Source organism: Neolamprologus brichardi, chromosome 5 (assembly GCF_056152115.1).
Source record: "Neolamprologus brichardi isolate AB-2024 chromosome 5, ASM5615211v1, whole genome shotgun sequence".
NCBI classification, from domain to species: domain Eukaryota; kingdom Metazoa; phylum Chordata; class Actinopteri; order Cichliformes; family Cichlidae; genus Neolamprologus; species Neolamprologus brichardi.
The window spans coordinates 20,782,741-20,810,007 of record NC_142108.1 but is presented as its reverse complement, the minus strand read 5'-3'; the positions used below and the strand labels follow the sequence as shown (position 1 = coordinate 20,810,007).

The following is a 27,267-nucleotide window of genomic DNA, read 5'->3' as shown; positions in this document are numbered from 1 at the left end:
GTTGTGGTAAATAGAATTGTCATTTCAGAGGGGAATAGCATGAAATCAATTCTAAAATGTGAAAATTCCTTCACGGTAGAGGTGAGAGGTTCAAGATTTTCCTAATGTGTCATCAGTTTTATCAGAGCTTCGGCTCTACCTCCAAATTCAAATGTAGATTGGGTTCCGCTGCCATAAACAAGCTGGGAAAACCTAAGCCTGCAGTGTTCGGTGTCAGCAGATGAGTGGACAACCTCGGTAATTTAGTGATTTTTCCACTTGAGGAATAATAATAACTGAAGCCCCCCCGCATTTCTAAAACTGGTAAACAGCCAAATTATTGCTACAGTTCATCAGTGGAGATGTATATTTAATAAGTACAGTTGTATTGCCTTGTGCAGCTCGACCCTTACCTGAAGTGACTGGTGCATTGTGCTCTGCATGTGTTTTGAATAGGCTCACAGACAGCGCTCATAAAGAGTGACGGAAGGAGGGGGGGGAGGTTGTGGTTGGGGGAGGGGTTTTCACAGACAGCAGGCAGGAAGAGACCTGCGTACAAACACAAGGCATGAAGAAATGAAAGACCCCTGCAGTGCCGGAGTACTGCTGCAGCGCCGATCCCACCGGAGAAAAATAAAAAAAAATACACATTCACTGTCAAAGCACTGATATCGATATATATTTTTTTATTATTACAAAGCGAGCGACCCCCACCCTGAAGAAAGCAGGGTCAAAGTTCACAGGAAGCTGGGGGGCTGCCATTTTTCCCTGCTGCTGCTACTGCTAGCCTTTAACGTTAGATGCTAAAACGACGGGAGGGGCGGCTGGTTTTGGATTTTGTAGCTAGCTGCTTTCGGTTGATCGAAATCCTCACGCATAATCTGCCATTTCTCCGACCTTTGTCGCCAACAACCATTGTTATTGGATGAATTCGGCATGGAGAAAGTAGCAGAGCCGTCTTGGACTTCTTCGTACACCTACCAGGTGAGCAAGCACAGTGCGGAGATGCTACACAACCTCAACATTCAGAGGAAAGATGGAGGCAGGTTCTGCGATGTGATCCTGCGCGTCGGCGAGGAAAGCTTTCCTGCCCATAAAGCAGTATTAGCCGCCTGCAGCGAGTACTTCGAGTCGGTCTTCAGCCGTCAGACTGAGGGCGACGGCGACGCCAAGGAGCTGGAGATGCATACAATCAGCCCGAAAGTTTTTAAAGACATCCTGGACTTCGCGTACACGTCTAGGATCGTGGTCCGACTGGAGTGTTTCCCGGAGTTGATGACAGCTGCCAAATTTCTTTTGATGCGCTCGGTTATTGAGATATGTCAGGAGGTTATCAAACAGTCCAACGTACAAATCCTCGTCCCGACCTCTCGGGGAGGAGATGCCAGTCTGTTCCAGGCCACGGGGGCCACGGAGCTCGGTTTCCCGGTGGCTCACCAGGGTCTGGTAAACGGAACGGGAATGCTGGTGAACGGTCAGAGCTTTGCTAACAGCATGCAGATGCATGTGGACGGAGGTGAAGACGCGGCCGCGATTCTGGAGGACGGCGGCGAGTCGTCGGTGCCGATGTTGGAGCCCGTCGAGGGACTGCCAGTCTCCCCATCCGCGGAAATAACGGGGAGCGCGTTTCCTCACGACGCTGGCTCCCCGGGGTCGAAACGGTGCAGGGGGCGACCAAAGAAAGCTGGCGGAGCCGTGGAGGCTGTTCATTTTAACAACAGCCCCCAGAAAGACAACGGACTGTTTCCCTGTGGGACCTGTGGCAAAGCTTTCACCGAGGCTTCCCGCTTGAAGAACCACGAAGCGCAGCACGGAGCCTCCAGCGGGGCTGTAAACAACCTCAGCGACAGCCTGTCAGCCCCGGCCGGGATTTCTCTTCTATCTCAGCCCGGGCTGCTGGAAAACGGCGTGCAGTTACACGGAGGCCTCGCCTTGGACAACGGCCGCAAGAGAGAGAGGACCAGGCGGCACGTCGGCTGTGACATTTGCGGGAAAGTTTTCCGCGACGTGTACCACCTGAACCGACACAAGCTCTCCCACTCCGGGGAGAAGCCATACGCCTGCCATGTGTGCGGGCTCCGGTTCAAACGCAAGGACAGGATGTCGTACCATGTGCGCTCCCACGACGGCTCAGTTGGCAAACCCTATGTGTGCCAAAGCTGCGGTAAAGGGTTTTCAAGGTGAGTTGAATGAGATGTATAAATAATAATGATGATAATAATAATAATAACTGGTCAGAAAACAAAAAACACACACAGTGCTGTTACTGGGTCTTAATGCCCTAAATTTCCAGATCATCCCAGACAGAAGTGTGCTTTGTTGTTCCTTAATTTAATTAAAGGTACATGTGTGAATCAGCACATGTAATTTAGTCCATTATGTGACGGTATCAAGTGAGTGCTTCTATATTTAACAGTCAAAGCAGCTTTTAGAGATGCACAGACGCCACCATCATTCCAACAGCTAAGGATCTTGTCCATGGTTTCTAACTACTGCCGTGCAGCCATGCATGCACCTTTCATATAACATTTTCACTACTTTACCTCCCACTATGAGTCCTGCCACAGCTGTCAAATTCAGGATAACCAGTGTAAGTAATCGTTAAAGTATCACCACTATGTTTTGTTTTCAGATACACAAACCAGTTGAAGGTTGGGTTTTAGCTCACTGCCTCCACCTACTGCTTTGGAGGTTAATGTTTCTGACATGATGAAGAAAGCAGCAGTTTTTTTTTTCTCCACAAATTTTCCAGAAATCTTGTGTGTCTCAGCACAGGTATGACTGAAGAGTTCTTACTGGCCGCCTTTGTGAAGACATACTTTTATGTTTTCTCTTAAGCTACTTTGGCTTCAGGATGGTGAGCATACAGGGTCACCAGTCTGGCTTCCTAGAGCCCCTCAATAGAACAGTGACACTGTTAATGTTATTAGTAAACCCTCTGTTGAGGAAAATGCTACTTTATCTTCAGCCTTGATTTGATTATTTTGTTTTTAAAATAAAGGAGCCTCTTAAGGACTCCTTTGTTATATTAATGTCATACAGCTCACCTGTAGCTCGTTGCCAGCTTGCACACTGTGGGAGGACAGCTCTCTGAGACATGAATGAATGAATGTAATTAATTTGAGTAGCTTCCTTCTCGTGATTGATTCTCATGCAAGTGAGAAAGTAATATAATACTAATATACAGAGTTCCACACAGGTTAACAGGGAGTTTTGATTTCAGGCATATCAGTTTTAATTTGCACAGACTTTAATTTGCACTGTTTTCTTTCAGACCAGACCACCTGAATGGACATATCAAACAAGTACACACAACAGAGAGACCCCACAAGTGCCAGGTAGGATCAATATGTCTGTCTTACTTAGTGAATAGCCACATCTAATGAGTTTCTTTTTTTTTTCTACTGTGAGAGGCATTAGCGCAGTGATTTCTTTCTTTCAGATTTGTAATGCCTCTTTTGCCACAAGAGATCGTCTCCGCTCTCACCTTGCATGCCACGAGGACAAAATCCCCTGCAAAGTTTGCGGCAAGTTCCTGCGAGCTGCCTACATGACAGACCATCTCAAGAAACACAGTGAAGGAACTCATAACTACTGTGGCATTTGCAACAAAGGTAATTCCTTCAAAAAACAAAACAGCATTGTACTCAGGTTCGAAATCTGAAACCTCTCTACCCCCTATCTTGATCAATATCGAGAGGGTGCTGACGTCCTGGATGTTCACAATATACAGACTGATATTATTTGATATATTGGTAAATGTGCTTTTAGGAAAAATAAGACACGAGTCTAGAGTTATGGCTGACGTACTGCCTTGTGATCTTGTGATATTTAAAAGTAAGATTTTGATTATATAAGATAGATTTTAGTTGTTTTTTTTAGTTGGTTGCTCTTGTAGCTTGTGGGTTGAAGTTGAATAACATAATCTGGCAGTGAATCTGTTTGTGAAGATTAACTTCACTACATGGATGTAAAATTACATCTCAAATTTGTCTCTGTTGTTTATCCATAAAATCTGCTGTGATCTTCATCTGAATCACAGTCATAGACAGATCAGTCTGATTTACAAACAAGCCTGACCAATTTATTGGTGGTCCAATATTATCAGCCAGTATCAGCGTTTATAACGGTGAATAAATGGAAATAAGAAGACAAGTGGGGAAAAACATCCATCAGTTGTTCCTCCATTACTCTGAATGTTCCCTGATAACAACAGCAGCAACTATAACTGTTGGGCAAAATCCGTTTGTCTAAAAAAAAGAAGGAATATCAGCCAGCATATTGGAATATCAGATTTTTAAATTGCCAAATATCTCTCTGTCCTAAAAATCCTATATTGTGGAGGCTTCAGCAATCACTCACAGCCCAGAGGTGCGTACTGTAATTCCAGTTAAGTAAGCGAGTTTTTCTTATTATTAGCTAGATTGAAAAACCTAAAACTTGATCTCAGACTTGTGGGGTTTCAGAACAGTGCTGACCAACTTTCTGCTCCAGGCTGTACACTCGTATAAGAGGGTGTTTGATGCGTCATTTCATATCAGTCGAAGACACTGTCAGATAAATGGGTGATAAAGAATATAAAAAAGTTTGGAAGTCCACTCTGCTGCAAATGAGGGAATTTGGCAATGCTGCCAAAAAATGTGTGATCTGTTTGATCTTATTTAAGCGGTCCATGCGCTCCCAGCGATGCAGTTCATTTCTAATGCGACAGCAGCACAGAACTGGTGTGAAACTAAGCTCGACGCACTTAAATATTAAAGACTACTCTGTGCATTTTTTTCACAGCCTGATGTGAGATGTGGCCAGATCAAAACAAAGTGGATTTTATCACTCGATTATTCCTGGTTATTACGAGCCTGTGACTAAATTAGTGAACTGGTCAGTCTGTTTTATTAGCTGCGGTTCCAGTATTATAAAACTGACTTGGCAGCTGGTTGGGGACCAAACATAAAGGGCATGTTTTCACATTTTCGACATCTCCAACTGAATGCATGCAAAGTCCTGCAACAATGGTGACGCATACAGTTTGGGATGCTGTAACTTCACGGCTTCCTTTAGTGTTATTAGTCATGTGCAGCTCAACATGTTGCATGTATGAAACGCAGTTCTTCAGCAGATGGTGTGCGTGTGTCACACTTGGAGCATATTTATTTAAATAAAAGAAATGACAAAAAAATCACTCTTGCAGTCGATTTTAAATTAAAACTCTGAACATAACCTTGTCCTGATCAGGTGTTCAGCAAAAGTTGCTATAATGATCCACCAAAGTCACGACTGTCATTTCAGGTATCCTGGAAATTGCTGATGGTTCAGATTTTAGTTTTTTGCAATTGCATGTCTGAACATTGAATTTCATATGGTGCTTACAGTCTCAGTCATACATGTTGAAGGTTTCTTCACGTGTCTGGTTTTTGCATCTTTAGGCCTTTACAGAGAGTGGGACTCAGTAGAGTCTCTAACAGGCCCGTAGTGATCATGCAGGTTGGACTCCTCTGGCTGACCTGATTATTTACTGTTCTGACGTGTGTCTTCAGTACTGTTGAAAATTTATTGGAGAAATCTAATTATATTTAGACTGATTTCAGTGTGTTTTAAAAGGAGTCATTCCATCTGTAATAACTGTGATCCATGGGAAAAGCCCTTTCTCCTCCCAGGGGCTTAGTTTCACTGTAGTATTATTTTGTCTTTATTTTTACAAGTCCAGACAATACAAAAAAACTGTTTGAAGCTCTGTTGTTTGACATTGTGGAGCAGTACAATTCTCAGTTCACCACACATCCAGAAATGAATCATGGAGTGGGAGCAAACTCGAACAGCACGCCTTTGTTTCAGGACACCTCTCTCACAGGCGGGGATGTCAGTGTGTCAAGCAACTTCCTTCTTCTTTGTTCCTTTGGTCCCAGGTTTCTCCACCGCATCCTACCTTAAGGTGCATATAAAGACACACCACGGTTCTCCACTGCCCCCCTCTGCCACAATGCACACCTTCCCTGAGCCAAGGGGGGAACTGCAGATGCACAACGGCAACCCTTACCACATGGGACGCCAGTGCTCAGTGGAAGGCAAGCAGCCGCCCGCCCCATCCCAAACTTTCATGTTTCTGGCTTTCATTTGTTCTGCGGCCGTTTATTTATTTATTTTCTTTGGGGGGGGAGAAACATGCTGCTGCATCTCTGTATATGTTAACACACGCATACATCAGCTCCTGCTTCCAAGCTTTTTGCTGAAACATTTACTATTGCACCTTCATTTGTCAAGTATTGCACGTCTCTGTGACGACAGTTGCTGTAATTATTCTCTAACTGTGGCACCAATTTTATTTTTATTAATGATATCCGGGTTAATTAGGCATGCGGTCAGTGTTACATAAAAAGCTGGAAATGCCAGTGAGATCAGGCCAGCTTCGTGACTCAGGCCTCAAGGTCGGGGTGGTAGGGCTGCGGCAATGTCACACCTTAGAGCGTTAAATCTGTTTGGTAGTTGGAGAACTAATTTATCTTTTAACATCCTGGACTCATCTCAAACTTTAGACTTTATTTCTAATGTGATGTGTACGTACAACTATTCTTTTAAACCCTGTTTTGTTTTGAAAACTGCCTACATATTCCTGTTGCCACTTGGAATAACTGAAGATCTATCCTTTTTTTTTTTTTTGTAATTCTTAAGCTGACCATTTTTTTACTCTCAACCATGTTAGCAGGTCGCATACGAATTCATATTTCTTTTATTTGTACACGTGTGTCTGTCCAGCATGGCCATGGCCGTATGGTTAACAGTGTCTGTATCTGCTTGGCTGGTTCATCAACTGTTGTTGGGCTACGCACAGTGTTGCATGATCGTCCTAACGTGTGCTCCATTTGCCCTGGATTCATTGAAATTTTCGTAGTTGTGCCATTTCTGTTGGAGAAACTGTGAGCCGAACCCACAAGTGGTTAAATGTAATATCAAAGAAAATGCTGTCTTCTGTTGATTTACAATTTAATGACTTGGGCTTTTAAAATAATGGATTACATTAACAACTACACATAATATGTCAGTGGAAACATCAACAGGGTTCTAAAATTCACACCTCTTACCTGTCACAGGTGCAAATTAAGCATGACAATCCCAAGAACCCCTGCAGGATGCTTCGAAATTATATGTGGCATTTGTAAAATTAAGTGCAGCAGTCACAATTATAATAGCAACTTAAAACCATCTTTTCAGAAAATGCATACCTTTTTGTCAAAGAGCTATTAGAAAGCACTATTACTACACTATATATTAAGCTCTGATACTAAAAAGGGAAAATGATGTTCTTACTTAAAAAAATTTTTTATTTTTTTCCATTAATATATGTCACAAACTTAAGTTGTCCACCGTTATTGATTATATATCTGTGATTGGACAATATTAACTGATAATATTGGTCAGGATCTAGTTTGGGGGATAGCTGGTCTTCTTTCTTTTTTTAAACTTCTAAACCTTATAAAGGAAAGTGAGCTTCTGTTGAAATGACACAAAAAAAGCATGTTTATACCAGATAAGTTAAACTTGTTTTACCTCATGGGCCACATACAGCCAATTTGATCTTTAAGTGTACTGGACCTGCAAAACTCTCCTTTCTGTCAGTGTAAAGACATTTAAACATTTAAGCAATTAGATATTAACATATAATATGGAGAAGTGCAGTTTCAACTGTAGGTCTCAGTTTTTCTACTTGCTAAATGTGTAAAATTAAAGAACAAGTTCTATTAGGTGTTTGCCCAGACTGTCCTTTATTTATAAACAAGGTTTTTTTGTTTGTTTGTTTGTTTGTTTTTGTTTTAAACAAAAAAAAACCCTAGAAATTTCGATAATACAGAGTAGGAAGACATAAACTTTTCAATTTCTCTAGTTCTTCACAACTTCAGTATAGAATGAATGCAGGAGGTTTTCATCAGCAGAAAAGGCTGTAAAACTTAAATACAGGGAAATACAGTTACACACAGGGGTGCACATAAGTGGTCCGCAGGTGCGCATTCGCTGTCAAAATAAAAGACGTGCTGCGCACCAGATAAGAAGTTGCAACGCGCGTTCGCGTACTTATAAAAGGCACTGTTTTTGTCCGCTAGAGTGGGATTTTCACGGCATATTCTGCACCACATCTGTTTGTTCATCATTTGTTTAAAGCCAGCTCACCTCCTGCAACCACTTTTCCGAGAATACGCGCTTCTTTTGCGGTTCGGACTCCTTCTGACATTTCTTTGGAGGTGGAGGAAAACCAAAGTAATTGCTTAAAGGAGCTTGCTTCTTCGACATTTTTAAGTTAACTTTAACTTCTTATCTGGTGTGCCTCTTTTATTTTGACAGCAAATGCCCGCCTGCGGACCACTTATGTGCGCTCCTGGTTATACAGACATTTACGGACACCACTGACAAACACACGTCCCTTTTTTGTTTTTTCTACTTCTTTTTTGTTCTTTTACCTGTAACCTTCACTTCGTGTCACAGGACTAGTGAGACGTGTGAACGTTACACTTCTCTCCCTGGGGGGGCATTGTGACAAGATACAGCTGGATTCGCAGGTGCATGTGATGACATTAATTGCTGGCTCCGTTCTTTAGCTGTTTTAGTGAGCCAGCGTGTGCAATCAAAAGATCCCGTGTAGTTTTTTAATTGCACCTTTAACAAATCAAGTTTCAGCAAGGATTATAATGAAATGGCACAGTTTGATTAAAGTAGTCAGGCAGCCTGGGATTTATTGTTTGTTGACTGTGAGCCGAGGAAAAGGTTAATTCATTCATCACTGACAGCTTTAGTGAAGGGACGCACTCAGCATGGGCTTATTTGCAGTACTGCACATGTCTAGTATACTGTGTACAAACAGCATTAACACTAGTGATGAAGTAAAGGTATTTTTGTCCATATGGTTTCCACCGGCCTGTTATATCTGTCCCTCCCCCTTCCTTTCTCCCTGGCTGGGTGCTGTGTAGACCTGTGTGCCAGTCGCCAGCTGCTTCTCACCTCGTCTGAGGCAGAGGGGCGCTTTCATGGGCTCTCTGGACACCCAGTTCTTCCCCAGCCTGGCCATTCAACCCTCTGCTTGCAGCCTGAGCTGCTCATGGGGAAGCCAGGTGGGGCTCCATATTTCTGGGAGTGTCGCTCTGGCGGGGTGCCTGGCTTCCCCGTCCATGGGCCTGTCACAGGTCAGTACAGTCCAGCAGGAGGGTGGGTGGGGGCATTGTGCTAGCATGGCCTATTGGTTGGATGAGCACAGCAGAACTCTCAGTGGACACTGGGCAAATGGACTGAGCTAGATGACTGTGTAGTTAAATGCTGTAGCCACATTTTGGAAAGAACTGTATTTAATTATTGATGTCTTTCAGTCATCGTAACTGGTTCTGCCCGTGCTTGGTGCTTTCTCATGTGACCCCCGAAGTTTACATTTTATTTCTTTTCAGGTGCCAGCCAACAAATGGATTAAAGATGTTTTTTGAGAAAGCCTAAAGCCTAATTCATGCCTCTCTTTTTCTCCCATTTGTTTTTCCCCCCCTCTTTTGCCTCACCTCCCTCTTCATGTCCATGCTGTATCTACCTCAGACGGGCAGGAAAACGCTGGTAAATGTCCTCACCTGGAATCGGAAGAATCAGATCCTTCATTCGGGGATTTGTCCAACAGCGAAGAGCTTAAATCTCCACACAAAACCGACGGACCAGAACTCGAGATGCCCTCTTTGCCCTGCAATGGCGCCTCTGCGGGGGCTTTGGTCTCTCCAGAGGCATCTAAAGCCAAGACAGACCCTGAGAAGAAATTTATCTGCGGGATCTGTGGTCAGGCTTTCCGCACCAAGTCCTACCTCAACAAGCACCAGCACAGAGTTCACAAAGCCCAGAAGGTCCAGGGCGTTTCAGGGTCCAGCTTAAGTGATATAGCCCCTTCCCTGACGTCTCCCTTCTCCCCTCAACAAAACATGTCTCTGCTCGAGTCCTTTGGCTTTCAGATAGTTCAATCAGCTTTTGCCTCTTCACTGGTGGACGCTGATGTGGGTCAAAGTGGAATTGACTTTGGAGGAAAGTGACCTTTTTTGCTTGAGGCTTTACAAGTTGCAGGAAAGCCACTTTTTCTTAGGACAAAGCTGGGTTGCCCACAGAAGATACTCTGTATTTGGGAATATCTTTGCCTCAAGACTACTTTTTTTTTTTCTTTTTTGTCATGTTGCTTAATGTGTATCCAATATTTTTGTGAAAGACTGCCATATAATTCCTACCTTTTCTACTTTTCCAGATTATGTATGTGTCTGGCATTTTGCATTTTGCTTTATAAAGAAATTACTGTCTGTAAGGCTTTATTTCCTTTAACCGCTAGGGATGTGTCGAAGTTCTGTTTTCTTTAAAGCCCTTTTCAGACCCTGATTATATTTATCAGTTTGTTAAAGTGATGGCAATCAGACAATTCAGACATGGGTCACTTTAACATTAATGTTCCTATGACAGAGAGCCATTTGGTGTAAAGACTCAGCCCACTGTTTCCCGTAAGTAGATTTTTGTGCTTGTAGCAATAAGTATTGCTGTTATTGACTAATTAACTAATTAACCACACTTCTTATTAGAAGCAAGGTCTCTCTTGTGGAATTCATGATGGATAAACGCTTGTAGGTCTGACCTAACGAGTTTGGTAATTGTTAAAGAAAAGTGACCAAGACATTCAGTCAAAGGAGCGCACCTCTGAAAAGGGCTTTCAGCTTTTATGTGTGATTTACCAATCACAGTTAAATCCCCATGTTTGAGATGAATTCTGTACTGCATCGTTAAAACGTAAAGTAATCTTTGTCCTTTTGCTCACTTCACCTACTCTGGTGTACTTGGTTAATAGACCCATGGCCATCACAGTGAATTTTTAATGCTTTATATCTTTACGCTCCCCTGAAGTCTTTAAACAGATGTCTTTACCTCAGAGCAACAAGAGGGCTAAATTCTGTATTTATTACCTTATTTACTACCTTTAAGAGAGGACTTTTTTTTTCTTAAGTAAAGAGATTTAATTTGGCTTAAAGTTTGCTAGCAGGGCTTTTTTATCTGTTAAATGCTAAAAAAGAAATATTAATAACAGGCTTGATGTGCATTTCATGCTGTTTCTTTTTCTTTTTTTTTGCTTCCAGTGTGTCAAGTGTCAGTTCTTATGCCAGTGAGTAGGACTGGTAGGTGTTAGGAAGCACTTAAAAAGCCCTTTGTTATGTGTTGGATTGAATTATTTGTGAAATGTTCATTTAAGGAGAGGGAAGCCATTTATTGTTGTGACCTTCACAGTGTACGTGAATGCTTTTCCAGTGATATTTTTTTTCTTTTTCTTTTTAACATATTTGGATGCAAAATCTGTCTTGAATCGTCATGAGCTTGTTAGCGTTGAGCTTTGTTTTCCTGCTACATGGACAGCGTTTCCCAGTCTTGTTTTTTTTTTTTTTTTTTTTTTTTTTTTTTTTTTTAGGTGTTAAATCAGTTGTGTAAATGAAACAGGGACCAAGGTCAGGTATATTTTCGGTATATATTTTGAGAAATGTAGATTATATTTTATTAACTTATTAATGCCCTTGATTTTGTGTAGTTCTTTTTTTTCCCCCCCTTTCATTGTGTGAAAACAAAAATCTTGTGATTTGTTCAGTTTGATTATTTTCACTCTAAATTATATTAAATATAGATGCGTGTTTGTTGTTTGTGTGTGTTGTGCAACAGACATCGAGAGGGTTCGAGGAAAGATTTGCAATGTGATCCACCAACCTGTGAGTCAGCAGAACATATTTGGCTTTCTTTAATGTGTCATTGTTTCGTGTCCTGTTACTCTTCTCCCTCCTCTTAGATTGCTATTGCTGTGTTGTTGCCGCCGCGTGCTGCGCTTGCCGTAATGGTCACAGAGTACCTGTCTGGGTGTCTCACTGTGTTTATTCACAGACATTCCTCTGAACACTGCTGTTTCTTTTCATGCGTGCTTATAAGGGTAGGGGGAAAAAAAGTCCTTTTACAGTGTCTTGAAGCACACCGCAACATCTTCAGTGTGGCTGACGGTTAAAGACCCGAAGAATTGGTGTTGGTGAAGCTAAAACCAGCCGATGCTTTGAATTTATATAAAAAGTAACCCATGTATCTGCAGATGTAATTCACTTTATTGATTAAATTACCGACAAACACAAATCCCAGTTTTTCACAATCACGATGTTCTTTCATCCCTATTTGTTGTAGTGGTGGTGAATCAGAAAACACCGACAGATGGCACTGAAACATTTGTGGAAAGGGATCTGCTCTTTTTAATGCTCTAAATTTAATGATTTAGTGTCATGTGGACCTCATTTTTCATTGGTTAGTGTTTTGTTTTTGTGCTTTAAAAAGTGTATCACGATGCAAATCAGGCTGGGTCCAGCAGAAAACTGTGTGTGTGTTTCTCTGTTAACAGAACAGAGTGTATAATTGTGTGTGACTTTCTGTTTGATCTGTTTCCTGCTTTCTGCTTAATTATTATTTGTGGGTAATTGAGTCTGTTAAATTCAGTACATTCCCTTATTATTTATAGTTATATTGTGATTGTAACAAGTGTATATACCTTCCATATACACCTCTATAAATATATATAAATATATATATATAGATATATAAAAGAACCAACCAATATGATCAGTGTTTGTAAGTGGTGGTCCTGTACATAAAAAGATTTTTTTTTTTTCGTTGGTTTTGTTTGTTTTTTTTCTTGTCTGTTTTGTGGAGGGATGTTAAGTTATGGCCATTTGAAGGGTAAACTGCATGTTCTGGCATGCGAGCCGAGGTGGGGACTGAATGTCGATCACTGGTTGGTGGCAGTAGTCGTTTCACTGCTCACTGTACTATAACTCTGCTCCGGTAGCGCTCAGGCTGCCAGCTGACCTTTTTTGATTTTCCTTTTTTGATCCACTCTGCACTAGTATTTACTCTTTGAAAGATAATAAGGGTTGTGTTGTCATAATTATTAATTCAAGACAAGTGTAAAATGCTGTAAGGATGTAATTCAACCTTTCTTTTTTTTGTAGTTGGTTTGATTTTTTTCCTCCCCCACAGGGATGTATAATTTGTTTCATTTATGTTGGTACTCCAGTGTAAAACATGACGTATTATTTCGGCCTGGGTGTTTTTGCTTTGTGCTTTTTGTCTGTTGCGAAGTGCCTTCCAAATACTGATTGTGCACAGCAGTGGATTTAAAAAAAAAAAAAAGGTCCTCTTTTCTATAGGTTAATTATTGTACAGAGTGACTCGCATTGACACTTTTGTATAAAAACACAAATGTAAAATATGTTCACTTGGTATTTTATCATCGTACACGATTGCTCTTAAAACATGTGAGCTACATGTTTTGTTATAACGTCTTTGGACATATTTCAATATAAGCTTACTTTTCTATAGATATTTGTTTTTGTACTCTGTTATTGAGTCTCATCTCTTGTCTTGGTACAGAGGTGAGCATCAAATAAATTGCAACTTAAGCCCCCCCAACTGTTGTCTTGTTATTACTCATACTTGGTCTTTTGCAGCTGTAGTCCAGTTCCTTACAGTTTTTCGTGTGCATTTAGAGATGCTTTTCTGGAGATCATTGTTTGTAATGAGCAGTTGTTTGAGTTACTGTTGCCTTCCTATCAGTTTGGAGCAGTCTGGCCCTTCTCTAACCTCTGGCATCAACGAGGCATTTTCACCCAGAGAACTGCTGCTCACTGGATTTTTTTTTTCTCACCATTCTCTAAAAAAACCCTAGAGGTTGTTGTGAGGAAAATCTCTCCGAAATACTCAGTGGCGTGTTCACGGTCACTTAAATCGCCTGGTTTGTTGTGAAGTATTTCACCCACGTGATCACTTCTGCTTTAGTGCCAACAATTGCCCACTTTGTCGCAGTGCCACTCTTTTTTGACAAAATGAGAACCATCATAGCTTCTGTTTGATCGTGATAATAACTGTAATAATGTAGTGTCCTGTGTTTTAATCTAAAAAAGTAGACAAAAGACTTTAATTAAAATGGGTCTGAACTGAAAGGTAAAATTAAATGATCTATATTGTTTTCCTTAAGCTACAGCTAGGTAACTTTAAATCAAATTACTGAATTTATGGAGTTTGGGTTTATGTCATGTTTTTAAAAAAAAAAAAAAAAAAAATTAAGGATGTTTGACCTCAAAGAAGAAAATGGAGTATGAATATGTTCTTCCTCTTTGTGTCATTACTCTTTTTAGATTTTAAATGTAAGAGGGCTGAATCACGAGCACAAATTAATACACTAAAACTAAAATACAATGCAGATGCACAGATAAGCCATGCAGAATGAACAACGGTAAAACCACAAGTTTGGGGATTTAGACTATTGTAAACACTTGGTTTAAGACATTTTTTTTTTTTTTACTCTTTGATATGTATGCCACTGCAGCTTAAGCTGGGAGGTCCTGCCTAGTTGTTTTTTAGGCCTGCTGCTGTTGAGGCAAAGTAAATTAGAAGACAGTGGGCTTGATGCTTGTTTCAAAGTAGACTGATGAACTGCCCCTATAAATTAAATAATATTTCGGCATGACTGTCACCTTTGTTTATTTATTTATTTATTTGTAAAGTTGATAGCTGTAGCTTAAGCGTGCCAATCTACCTGATGTGTTGACCCTTTATAATAAGAGAACAGCTGACATGCTAATATTAGCTTTATGTCTTTGTTATGTTGTATTATGTTCATTTGTTGTGGGAGTTTGTCTTCAAACTGCATGTGAAGATGGGCAACGCACCTATACTGCAGACAAAATCTTTCTACAGGTACCATTAAGTAATCTGAACCTGACATGGGGCCAGGTGATTTTCTTCATCTAATAATTCAAGAATTTCGGTAAGTTCAGTGGTTTTTCTTACCATCAAAAGAAGGACAATTTCACTTATTTACAAATTTATTAAAACACACAAAACATTGCTGTGTTACAAGTATTCAAATTGAAGGGATAAACTGAAAAAACTAACTACTAAATGAATGAAAAACTAAATGAATCCTTTTTTTTTTTTTTTTTTTTTTTTTTTTTGCCTGTCCCGTTTGGCTCTTTTGCCATCAGAATTATTGTCTAAAGGCGAAGAAAGATGCCCAACGGATTTTCTTTACCAAATTGACCATCCCAGCTTTGCCGTAATGGTCCATTTGATTCACCTTTTATTCTTTATTTTATTTTCACTTGCTGAATACGGGACAGACTTGACTGGGGGAAAGAAAAGGGAGAAAGAAAGGGAAAGAAAAACAGTTGAGAAGAGGGACGGGGGAGAAGGGCGAAAAACAAAAACCAACAGAATAAGCAAAAAAATAAATAAATAAATAAATAAAAAAAAAATAAAAAAAAATACATGTATCAATCACCTGGATCACCTGTTGAGAAAGAAAAAAGAAAACAAGCAGAAGAAAATGAGAGTAATACAATAAACAACATCACAATGATATATGGGAATATGACAGTAAATACTAAATATTAAACATTATTGTGCAGCACGTAAGATCGACAGCACAGTGTGCATTGAGGTAGGAGCCAAAAAGGGTGTAGTTTGTGTGTGTGATCACCCGTGTGTACACCTGTGAGCATGGACGCGCTTGTTTTCTTAAAAGGTTCCCTCATGTAATGATCTGCTAGAGGGTGTGGGGGGCCACTGCCCCGTCCTCCAGGGCATGAAGCAGGTATGGAGGAGATCAAAACTCCAGACATCCAGAGGCCCCCAGAACACAAGAGACCAAGGAAGACCAACAGAGGGGCAGCCGTGCCACTGTCCCAGAAAGAGCTGAGGAGAGTCCCAGATGAGGGGTCACCCAGCAGCCACGGAGCAGAAGCCAGGGGGGGTTGCAGCGACGTGCCCGTGAGCTCCGCCGGCAGCCAGCTGTGCCTGAGTGACCGAGCCCCAGGCCGAGAGGCCGGGGGCACCCCACCTCCGAAGTGGCCCAAGCGAGCCCCAGGCTCCAGGCCCCGATAAGCAGCCGCCAAGGAGTGAGCCGGTGTGTACCCGGACGCCCACCCCCGGACACAAAGAACCACCAACGCACCGATGTCTGAGGGAGTCCGCCCCCGGCAGGGGAAGTGGTGGGGGGAGATAGGCCTCCAAACCTTGGAGGGCCTGAGCTGTCCTCAGAGAGGTGGCGTCTGATACCCAACCTGACATATGGACACAGACATACAGGCACACACAGATACAAACATCCATTCCCACCCTCATGCTCTCATATGCACTTACTCCACACTTAACCAACGTGGAGACAGACATAAAGAGACGCTGTACACACAATCACACTCCCCAAGCGTACTCTACAAACCGGGTCTAGGTACCCTTGCCCCTGGAGGGGGGAACTGCACCCAGACCCAGGTTGTGTTACCCTTTTTCCCTGCGGTGGGGAGAAGCAGACCGCCCCGACTCCGCAGCAGCAGGGAGGCCCCACATTCCGGACCCCAGTCGGACGGCCAACTCCTCCTCCTAGCCCCCCTGCTCCAGCAGACCGCAGAGAACGAGGGTGAGAGAAGACTCCTAACCTCCCTCCACCCGCTCATTGTAGTGTTGATGTATGTGTGTTCTAAGGTGCATTTAAAACCCAGGAGGGCATGGGGCTACCTGCCAGAGAGCAGCAGGTAGGCGCATAGTCCCTCCTGCTAGCCCTCAATGTCTACGTGTATTTAAAATTGAGAGGTGGGCAACGACGCCAGGGGTGAGGTGTACACCCTGATGGTAATTGGGATTCCGTGTAGCGTGCCCACCCCCAAGATCCTATATGTATGTGTAATGAGAGTGTGAGTAATGTGAATGTCTAAGTTGCGGGATAAAATTGAGGCAGAGGCAGCCAGAAGGGGACAGAGGGGGGGGTTACCTCCTCTGCACCCTGGTGACACACCCCTACTCCAAGGCCCTGCATGTGTGGGTGGTTGTGGTGGAGCGGGAAGAGGGAGGCAGCTGGAGATGGGGAGGGAAGGAAGGGAGGGGCAAGTGACCCCTCCCTGGGGCCAGCTCCCCCGCTGACCCCAGTAGGCACCCCCATACTCCGCGACCCGCCAGGGAAGGGGGGCCCAGGCCCATCCGAACCGGGGCCCAGCGCAGCGGCGCCGCCCGGCCCCACAGAGCCCGGGGCAGTCCACCCAACCCCACCACAGAGAAAACTGCACCCACCCCATCATCCACTCATCTTCCAGACTACATAAGACAATAGACGCCCAGGCTGAGATCTTCCTCCACCTCTCCTGTATCTCCCCCTCTTACAGAGAGAGTTCCTGAGAGAGGAAAGCTCCTGCAAGATGTGACAACCCCCCCCCCCCCCCCCCCCCCCACCAGTTGAAGAGCCCCCCAGGTGGCTCGGCGCACCGGCGGCACCCCGCGCCAGTGGTGGGCCCCCATATACCCACCGGCCCACAACCCCGGCAACACACCAACCAGGACCCAGGCCCCCGAGGCCCGGCCAGGGCCCCAGGCCAGAGCCGGAGCGCCCCCAGAACCTCACGCCCGTCCCGGACCCACCCAGGGGCAGCCAGGCCACCAGGTCAGTAACCCCCGTCCGTCAGCACAGACCCTCCCCTAGCCCCGCTGCACGTAGCCACGAGGAAACCGTCACCTAAGAGCCAACAGAGCCCCTAATTGGCCATGACCGCTACCCCGGGTTGAGCCCCCCAAGGAAGATGCTCCCGGGGAACCCCCCGACGCCCTAAGCCTGACCCTACCCCCACACCAATCACAACAGTGAAGGCGAGACCAAAATATGACCCCCCACCCCCACTAGGTGATGGAGCTGATCAGAGGAGCCCAGAGTGATTGATCTGATGTGGTGGCAGAGGCTGTATCAAGACTAATGTAATCTAATAGATAATTTCTATATTGGTTAGAATTAAGATTGTTTTTATTTTTCCAGTTCATGAGGACTGTTTTCTTGGCTATGCATAGGGCAGTGAAAACCATAAGGGCTATATTCTTTTCTGAAGTGACATTATCTAAGCTGCCCAACAAACACACTATGGGGGAAGTTGGAATGTTACATTTCAGACACTTTGATAAGTCTTCACATATCTCGCGCCAAAACTTCTGAACTGGTGGACAAAACCAAAGAGCATGGATATAATTGTCCGGTGAATTGGTTTGGCAGTGTGAGCAGTTGTTGGTAGATGCAAAGCCCATCTTGAACATCCGATGACCTGTATAGTGCACTCTATGTAGTATTTTGTATTGAATTAATTGAAGACTGGGATTTTTGATTAGATGAAAGGTTTTTAAGCAAATCTGAGACCAGAAGTTTTGGTCTAAGTTAACTGATAAATCCGCTTCCCATTTTGCAATAGGAAGTGATATTGATTCATCTGTTTTAGAAAGCATTCTGTATATTTTGGATAGTAATTTGGGGGTTTTAAGAGTAAAAAATTGAACCACACTTGGTGGTGTTTGTAGTTCAACTTGACCCGGTTTAAATTTCTTTTTTATTATGGATTTAATTTGTTGATATTCTAAAAATCTTTTCTTGTTGATCCCATATTGTGTAACTAGTCTGTCAAATGAAATAAATTCTGTTCCTTCTAGTATATGTTCTACATATTTGATTCCTTTACCATTCCAATCTGAAAAGTTTATCATATTATTGTTTTGTAATATGTCAGGGTTGTTCCAGATAGGTGTACGTTTGCATGGGATTAATGAAGACTCTGTCAACTTCAGAAACTCCCACCATGCTGTCAGAGAAGAGCTGATGTTGATGCTTTTGAAGCATTCATGTCGTTGGATGTTTGAGCTGATAAATGGTAGATCTGAAATCTCTAGATTATTGCAAAGTGCTTGTTCTACATCTAGCCAAGGTTCATCTAAAAGGGTATGTTTTAGCCATCCTGAGATAAACTGAAGCCTGTTGGCTAAGAAGTAGTGCTGAAAGTTAGGTAGTTCTAATCCTCCTTTATCCTTGGTCTTTTGTAGTGTTTTTAAGCTTATACGTGGGGGCTTATTTTTCCAAAGGAATTTGGACATATATGAATCTAGAGATCTGAACCAATCTTGCGGCGGTTTAGTTGGGATCATTGAGAATAAATAATTTATTTTTGGTAATACCATCATTTTTATAGCAGCAACCCTTCCCATGAGTGATATGGGTAGACATTTCCATCTAGCCAGATCACCTTCTACTTTCTTTAAAAGTGTGGTATGGTTTAATTTAGTTAGATCTGCAAGCTTGGGAGAAATATTAATACCTAAATATTTTATATTTCCCGATTGCAGTGGAGTAGAAGAGGAATTATGGAAGCAGCAATTAATAGGAAGGACTGTAGATTTTGACCAGTTAATTGAGTAATCTGATATTCTTGCAAAAGAGTTTATCAATTCAATCACCCCAGAGATATTGGTTTGTGAATTTTGGAGAAAGAGTAACACATCATCAGCATAAAGGCTGATTTTATGTTCCACGTTCTTGCATTTTATGCCCTTAATTGCTGAATTCTGTCTAATTGCTGCTGCTAGTGGTTCGATAAAAATTGCAAACAGTGAAGGGGAGAGTGGGCATCCCTGCCTGGTGCCCCTCAGGAGACATAAGCTGGAGGATGTCTGGTCATTTGTTCTGACACAAGCTGTTGGGGAATTATATAATATTTTTAACCAGTTGATGAAAGAAGATCCAAAACCAAATTTGTGTAAAGTTGCAAATAGAAATTTCCAGTTAACTCTGTCAAACGCTTTTTCTGCATCTAAGGAAAATATTGTAGTTTCAAGGTTTTTACTGTATGAGTAGTCTATCAAATTAAGTAATCTACGTGTATTTGTTGATGAGTGCCTACCTTTTATGAAACCAGTTTGGTCAGGATGAATTAAGAGGGGGGTTATTTTCTCTAGTCTAACTAAATGAATCCTAATACTGTATATAATTTGCTGATGTTTCATGTGAATAACTATAAAAGCAGAGACCAGGATTAAAGACGTGTTTTATTTTTAATTGTACACATTTACAAATGTAACATCAGCCCTTTGTGAATGTAATCTATCAGAATTTTGCTAAAAGCAATAACTGCACTTGGTTGCATAAAGGCAACTTACAGTTGACTTACATGAGGAAAAAAACGTTAAAATTTAGTTTCAAGACCAACATCAGTGTTTTTAATATCACCTGTCCTGTTCTTGTAATTCAGTTTGTTGAAGTCCTCCATGATCTCTACCATTGTCTTTCCTTTGGTCTCTGGGACAAAATATATAATAAATGCTCCACTATCAAGTGAGTAAGCCACAAAAATCAGGAAGCAGAATTGGCCAAGTCCATCCTGTATGGATACACACAAAAAAAGACTGTTAGATAAACAGCAGGGTGGCATAGAGTAAATACACATATAAAGATGGAGATACATTATGGTATATCCACAGTGGCTATCTTACCACAATATAGCCAAACAGCATCCCTACAACAAACATGCAGAGCCAGGAGATGGTCCCACAAACCACGTAAGCAGAAGGACGCCAGACTTGTAGGAAGAGGTCAGCATAGAGAACCATAGACACTCCAGCTGCAAGAAGATTCAAACATTAAAAAGCTATTAAGATATGAAGCTCAGTCAAGTATGGGCGCAAAAATCTTTTATATAGAAGTTGGGTTTAAAAAAAGGAGTAACTCACAAGGCCCAAGCCCATAAATGCAAATGACACAAAAGATCAGAGCGATGTTCACATACGGGATCCATGAATTCAGATCCTGTAAAAGTTGGATTGATGGAATGAATCCTCTAACATACAACAGAAGAAGAGGAAATGTGCTGAATGTATTTACCTTGATTGACAACATGACGGTAAGAACACACATGGTGATACCCATCAGTAGATAGCCATAGCCCAAAAGTTTCTTTCTGCCAACACGATCAATCAAGAAGGACTGATGCACAGCAAATAAGCAAAAACTGATAACAATGTTCTTCATGTTTGATTATTTTTTATGAAATCTTATATTGTGTTTTTTTGTAAAGTATCGAGCATGTTCTTTCCTCTTTCCCAGTTTTTACTTCTGTATTATTTATGTAAATGATAAAATGTGCAGAATCGTGCCCAAGAAGTAAAACTAAAAAACATTTTTAGAATCACCCAATAACCAAGAGCTTTTTAGATGTAAAGTCTAGTTTATGCAACTTTACTTACACACAACGTTATAGCGATGAGCTCTGTTGCTCCAATACCAATGGCCAAGTAATGCATCTTGTCCTCTGGCACTCCAGACTCACGGAAGATGTCAAAGGCGTAGAAGCACAGCTGAACAAGAGATGACAGATGAAAGGGAACTAGAAACTGCAATTTCGAACAGATTTAAGTTGATAACTGTCATATCGGCAGAGAAACATAAGCATACAGCATTGATGCCGCAAAACTGAATGCCAGCACAGGGGATGGCTAGAGTCAGCAGTTGCCATCGCACACAGCGAGAGGTGAGCAGATCCTTTACAGTCTTTGCCTTTTCTCCCTGAGACCTCTCCCGCTCCAACTGCATGTCGTCCAACTCCATCTTTAAGTTGTCCTCCTGCCACAGCCACTGTAAAGCTGTTGGACACAGAAATACCACAGGGATTACATCCAAAGTCTGTTCCATCAGTCTGCCAATGAATAGATCTTTACTGAGGTTTACTAGTGTGGTCAGTTACAACATTAAAAGTTCTGACGAATGAAAACAATTGTTTCTTTACAGTGGCAGTATCAGTTCATTTTTGCATTTTACATAATGGAGGAGTATAAAAATAGCCAAGATTCCAATGTGGTGCATTGGATGGCTTTGGAAAATGTGAAGGAAAAGATAAATTTTGGACTTTTCACTGTATTTTCATAAGTTTTACAGCTTTCCCTGCTGATAAAGACCTCCTCTATGACCAAATTATACTCCTGTAAATTTACACATGTACTTCTGACAATTTAAGCCATGCAGAGTGTATTTCAATAACATGTTTCAGTTGAAATTGCTCTTCTTTGTTGTTTTATTTTTTAAATATGTATTTGTGGCGTGGGTGTGGTCTCTGGCCAGCTGCAGAGGAGGGGTGACACAGTGAGCTCCCGGGGTGGCGCAGGGGCGGGGTCAACAGGTGTGCTGGGTTCTGACATTGATTGTGTGTCTTTTTATGTTGGCAGTGACAGTCGGAGGGAGAGCGGACGTGACAGCACAAAGAGAGCGGGAGTGGCTGTGAATGAAACCACAAACTCCAAATAAAAGTTTTGCTGTCAAAATAATCGCTCCAGCGTATGTTTATTGGGTCAAACGCTACACTATTTAATCTTCTTTACATTGACACAGAGTTTCACTGGTCCAACACACATAAAATCAAAGTGGGCTGTATGAGGCCCTCAGTGTTAAACGAGTTTGACATCCCTGGCCTAATATATTATCCAGGTCTCAAATGTGACGTGTAACTTATATTGCTTCTCATGGCCACAGGGAGTGAATTCTGTGTTTGCCATAAGAAGTTTGGTGCACTGTCTTGAAAAGCACTTTCTGATACACTTTAACTGTCAATTCAGCTACTTGTTGGTTTAAACTCTGTGCTGTTGCTTTAAAAAAGGAGAAAGCTTTGGGGAAGGACTACTTTCTGACTGACCAATCTGCCTTATGTTTTTCAGCCAGATCTAGTCCTGGCTTGTCATGTCCCAATTTAAACACACCAGCATGCTGAATGGTCAAAATGTTCAGCTTTAGGCTGTGTCCATCTTTCATTTACAGCCCACACCACCCAAACTGTCCTCAGTAATTTCAATGGCTAATCCTACTTCTTCTAAGTTTGAATTTTCAATTTTTTTTTACATTTGTATTCAAATTTAAGAGTTAGATCCCTTCTCTACCGTGTCCACTCACCTTTTTTGCACCTTTCAGTGTCTCCTTTATCAATGTAAAGGTACCGAGGTGCCTCTGGAAAGAAGAGCAGCATCACAAACTGCAAGATGGCAGGAATACCACTAACACCTAAGAGATATGGCCACATTTCATCTGTTCCCATGATCTCCCTGAACAACAACAACAGCAAAAAACACAAGTTAAAAACTAAAAGGAGGAGCAACAAGAAAAGCAGTGCTTCTTCTTTCATAAAAACATTCATAAAGAGTTACACTGCTGGGATAATTTGAGTCCCACTGATTAGCAAGTCAAGCTTCAGAAAGTGTTGTACTTTAATTTGGAACAAGTCATTGATTATGGTAGATAACAACTAACTAGGCAAGTGCCAGAGAAATGTCTCTACCTATGTCATCTAGGGAAGGACGGATGTTGTTTTGCTTTGCTGTGTTTTAATGTCAACTGTGCTTATTTATTTTTTTATATTGCATGTTTTGGTGATATCTTGTGGAGTGTTTTTCAGGGGGAGGAAGATACAGCGCCAGCGAGCAGGGACGCGGAGCGAGCGGTTCGACTGCTGCAGCAGATTACGCGTCTGCCAGAAATTAGAGGCGGCGGACGGGCCGGTGCCGATTGGCGGTTACAAAGAAACAGCGGGCAGAGTTGAGAGCTCTGCCCACCCGGGTAAGTCTTTTGACTTGTCCCCTTTTAATGATTGATAGCTGCCTAAAAGAGTAGTGACTGCCGCTGCCTCCCTTTCTTTAGCGCATCGGGGCGAAGAACGCGGAGAGGAAGGCGAGGACGCCGCCGGGTCTCTCTTCTGCACCGCTTCACTGGATTTTTAATTCTTAGTGACTTTTATACCGTGGCGGACGCCACGGGACTTTTAATGTTGTGTTTTATTGATTTTTATTGTGTTGTCCCCTGGCCAGGGTTGTCTTAATTCATTTTATATTTTTAACTATTTAAATATAATAAATTATATTTTAATTATACAGTTTTTTAATTCGTGTGCTTTCCCTTGGCGGCTCCACTGCTCTGTCGGTTTGGAGCACAGGTGTCGAACTCCAGGCCTCAAGGGCAGGTGTCCTGCAGGTTTTAGATGTGTCCTTGATCCAACACAGCTGATTTAAATGGCTAAATTACTTCCTCAACATGTGTTGAAGTTCTCCAGAAGCCTGGTAATGAACTAATCATGTGATTCAGGTGTGTTGACCCAGGGTGAGATCTAAAACCTGCAGGGACACCGGCCCTCGAGGCCTGGATCGACACCCCTGGTTTGGAGGAAGGTTTCCCTCCTTTAAAAACACTGTGGAAAAAAACATCACCTTCGCTTCGTTACACCTACAAATGGCCTTCTTAATAAGTGAGTAAGAGGTTGTTTTTCTGCTCCATTTGACATGAATATCATTTGTGTTGTAGTGAAAGTTATTAGTCAACTTCTGCTTTCATGTTCAAGCAGTCAGTTCTGAGGGGGGCGCATGGGGCAATCGTGGCTCAAGAGTTGGGTGTTTGTCTTGTAATCGGAAGGTTGCCAGTTCGAGCCCCGGCTCGGACAGTCTCGGTCGTTGTGTCCTTGGGCAAGACACTTCACCTACTGCCTACTGGTGATGGCCAGAGGGGCCGATGGCGCGATATGGCAGCCTCGCTTCTGTCAGTCTGCCCCGGGGCAGCTGTGGCTACAACTGTAGCTTGCCTTCACCAGTGTATGAATGTGAGAGTGAATGAATAGTGGAATTGTAAAACGCTTTGAGGGGTCCCGAAAAGCGCTATATAAATGCAATCTATTATCATTATTATTATTATTCTTACTTGATGCCAATTATCTGACCCACGACTTTCCCCAAGCCAATGAAAATTGAGCTCGTCAGAGTCAAGAAACCCCTGAGTTTCTTTGGAGAGCTCTCACCGAGATACATGAGGTGAACGCTCAGGCCGAGACCTGTGGAGAAAGACCATATGAAGAAAGAAGAAGAAGAAAAACTGCATTGTAATTAAATGAAAAATAGACATAACAAACCATTATTATATCCATAGAGAAATCTTCCCAGCAAGATCATCTCAAAAGATTTTGCTGTGCGACTGAAGACCATGAGCAATGCAGCGATGATTGCCACGACGTTGTTAAACAGCAGGGCTTTCTTTCTTTAACATTAGAAGAAAAAACATCAAAGGTTTTTAATTGATGTAAGTTTCATGGAAATCCTTTCCCCTTCTACATTTAATCTGTTCATGAGTAGCCTACTTCACATGCAGTTTTAGAAGGTTTATAGTTGTACTCACAACCTGTGAGGTGTCTGACAGTTCAAAGAATAATCTTGGATTTTGATTTTTTTTTTTTTTGTAAATGCACTTGTCCAGAGATGCTAGATAGCACTGGTGATTGATTAATATAATTTTTTATAGGTTGCACAAAAATGTTGAAAAAAACTGAAACTATTTTTGAAGTTTTGCAGAGATCGAATTTGTGCCCTACACAATGGCTTGTTTGCAGCTTCACAGAGCCAGACCTGCTGTTTTCTGCCTTTTCCAGGCTCCTGTTAATATCTGAGAGATCAGAGTGTCTGAAAGGCAGTGCCTGCTGTTAATAAACAACAAATGCTTGTGCAATTACCGGCCATAGGTGACAGGAAGGCTTCCACTGTGAACAGCCCCAGCCCAGCATCCCAAACTTAAAACAGCCACAAAGAAGGACCAGATGAGCTGGTTGGTAGACTTGTGGACTGGAGTGTTGTACCTCACCATCCATGTGTAGTTCACAAAACTCTGAATGTGCTGCAGAAAAGTCAGCGAGGTTAAATAGACAAACTTTAGCAGCCAAACTTGACAAAATAGGCAATTTAAAGAAAATAATTTGGACAATCTGTAATTTGGTGGTTCTTATTTTCACATTTTAATATTGACATATGTTATCAACCCATTGGGTGATATTTTTAGTGTTATATCTTTTATAATGGGGTCAGTTCAGTTGTTATTTAAAAACAAAGTCTATGCAATATCAATAATATGCACATCATCATGGGGTTAGGAAACATTTATCCCATGTGCAATAAATTATTGGTGTGCACAAAAAAAAAATGAACTAATGGAAATGTAGGTACCAGCTTTATACTCTGATTCCCCCCCCCCCCCCCCCTTTCTTTGAATATTTATGTTTACCACATTTAGGCTTTCCAACAGCTCCTTGCATATGTTCAAACAATTAAGTGGTGAAGTAAATAGAAAAATGGGTGATGGATGGATTGCTGAATAAAAGCTTCTTTGTGTTTTTAATTTTTTTTAATCTCATGTTTTTCTGAAAAATGTCAGTTAAAAATGATTTAGTATACAAATAAGTTTTTAAAAAAAAGTCTTATGTGACATTTTCTTAACCAGCAACACTTTTTAAATGTTTCTTCTTTCTGGCTTTCGTGTTTCATGAGAATCTGATGCTAAAAGCAAACTGCATGGCGAGTAAGTAATATCACTACTGTTATTGTAAATTACAGTCAACAGGGACAAGAAATCAGCAAATCACAGACTATTTTCTACTGAATATCACATTGGAGGCAAATAACTTTTATGTGCCATCAAATGTCGTGACAAAAAGTTTGAAGAGCTTGCTGGCTGGTGAAGACTTTAATAGAGCACTACTGTGAGGACATAATCTTTAACCATAGCAAACTTCATTACAGTGAGATATACAATAATACTGAGTGTGAACATATTTTATGTGTACACTGCGTAACTAACAGGTATCTTACCACTGCCGAAGAAGCGACGACAGACGCTTGGATCCCAAATTGAAAACATCCCCCGATTCCCAGCACCAGCGACAGCAGGTAAAGTCTCCAGTACTGCAGCTGACATGCAAAGTGAACATCAGGCATACAGTAAATTATATTTAATCATTATGAATGACTCCCATATTCTAAACATGTTTTAAGCTTTGCAGTGATTAATAAAAACACGTACATGTTGCCAAACAGTCACTCCCTGCTGTTGTTACAGCTGTGCCTTATTTAGTAGATATAGACATGAAACTAAAATGTCATAATATTTTTTGAAGTTCAAAATAAAACTAGCAAAAGGCGTTCTGCGGCATGTTTTTACAAATGTTGTACTTTTACTCAAACACTGTATTTAAGAATAGTTTTCAAAAACAATTTGTACTGTGTGTACGTTTTTGCAATTACAATTACAGATGCTTTGATTTTGCAGCATGTTCTGCTATTTTCTGTTTTCTTAATCAATTTGCAAAATGTAATGTATTTTTTTAGGTGAATTTTGAATAGATGCAGCCTGTAATGCAGTCTTTATTTACCTAATTTTTAATCTCTATTGTGCTCAAATTATTAAAATCAAAGTAAAATCCAATAATATGTGACAATGCTGTTTTGCTGATTTCTTTATACAAAGCTCATTCACAGCTTCTGATCTGTTGGCAGGATACTGCAGGTCTGCAGTGAATGTTTCATATAGTTTTTTTTACTTTAATAGTAAAATTTTGTCCTTAAATGCATTTGTATAGGTTCACAGTGAGC

The 27,267-nt window shown here is 41.7% G+C and overlaps 2 protein-coding genes across 3 annotated transcripts; one reads left to right on the top strand and one right to left on the bottom strand.

Moving 5' to 3' along the window:
* The first annotated feature begins 738 nt into the window (after positions 1-738).
* patz1 (POZ/BTB and AT hook containing zinc finger 1) lies at positions 739-13,445 on the top strand. 2 transcript variants are annotated; one of them, XM_035904587.2, is made up of 6 exons: positions 739-2,159; positions 3,254-3,317; positions 3,422-3,593; positions 5,883-6,041; positions 8,934-9,146; positions 9,541-13,445. In XM_035904587.2, the coding sequence occupies exons 1-6, from the start codon at positions 916-918 to the stop codon at positions 10,017-10,019; spliced, it is 2,331 nt and encodes a 776-aa protein (XP_035760480.2). In that variant the 5' UTR covers positions 739-915; the 3' UTR covers positions 10,020-13,445. The 2 variants fall into 2 exon arrangements, with proteins under 2 accessions (XP_035760480.2, XP_006783139.2); XM_006783076.3 differs by lacking the exons at positions 5,883-6,041; positions 8,934-9,146.
* A 6,573-nt stretch (positions 13,446-20,018) lies between these two features.
* On the bottom strand, positions 20,019-26,613 carry LOC102787512 (solute carrier family 2, facilitated glucose transporter member 11-like). The gene is made up of 11 exons (XM_006783479.2): positions 26,488-26,613; positions 25,359-25,519; positions 24,765-24,889; positions 24,557-24,686; positions 22,769-22,917; positions 21,284-21,471; positions 21,076-21,186; positions 20,714-20,815; positions 20,563-20,638; positions 20,326-20,453; positions 20,019-20,213 (listed from the first exon to the last, which is right to left on the bottom strand). The coding sequence occupies exons 1-11, from the start codon at positions 26,611-26,613 to the stop codon at positions 20,019-20,021; spliced, it is 1,491 nt and encodes a 496-aa protein (XP_006783542.2).
* Positions 26,614-27,267: the final 654 nt, after the last annotated feature.

Coding starts and splice junctions, on each gene's coding strand:
- patz1 (XM_035904587.2), top strand. CDS start 916: ATGGAGAAAGTAGCAGAGCCGTCTTGGACTTCTTCGTACACCTACCAG. Junction 2,160..3,253: donor TGCGGTAAAGGGTTTTCAAG/GTGAGTTGAATG, acceptor GTTTTCTTTCAG/ACCAGACCACCTGAATGGAC. Junction 3,594..5,882: donor CTGTGGCATTTGCAACAAAG/GTAATTCCTTCA, acceptor CTTTGGTCCCAG/GTTTCTCCACCGCATCCTAC.
- LOC102787512 (XM_006783479.2), bottom strand. CDS start 26,613: ATGCCTGATGTTCACTTTGCATGTCAGCTGCAGTACTGGAGACTTTAC. Junction 24,890..25,358: donor CTTCCTGTCACCTATGGCCG/GTAATTGCACAA, acceptor CTAATGTTAAAG/AAAGAAAGCCCTGCTGTTTA. Junction 22,918..24,556: donor GGTCAGATAATTGGCATCAA/GTAAGAATAATA, acceptor GTTGTTGTTCAG/GGAGATCATGGGAACAGATG.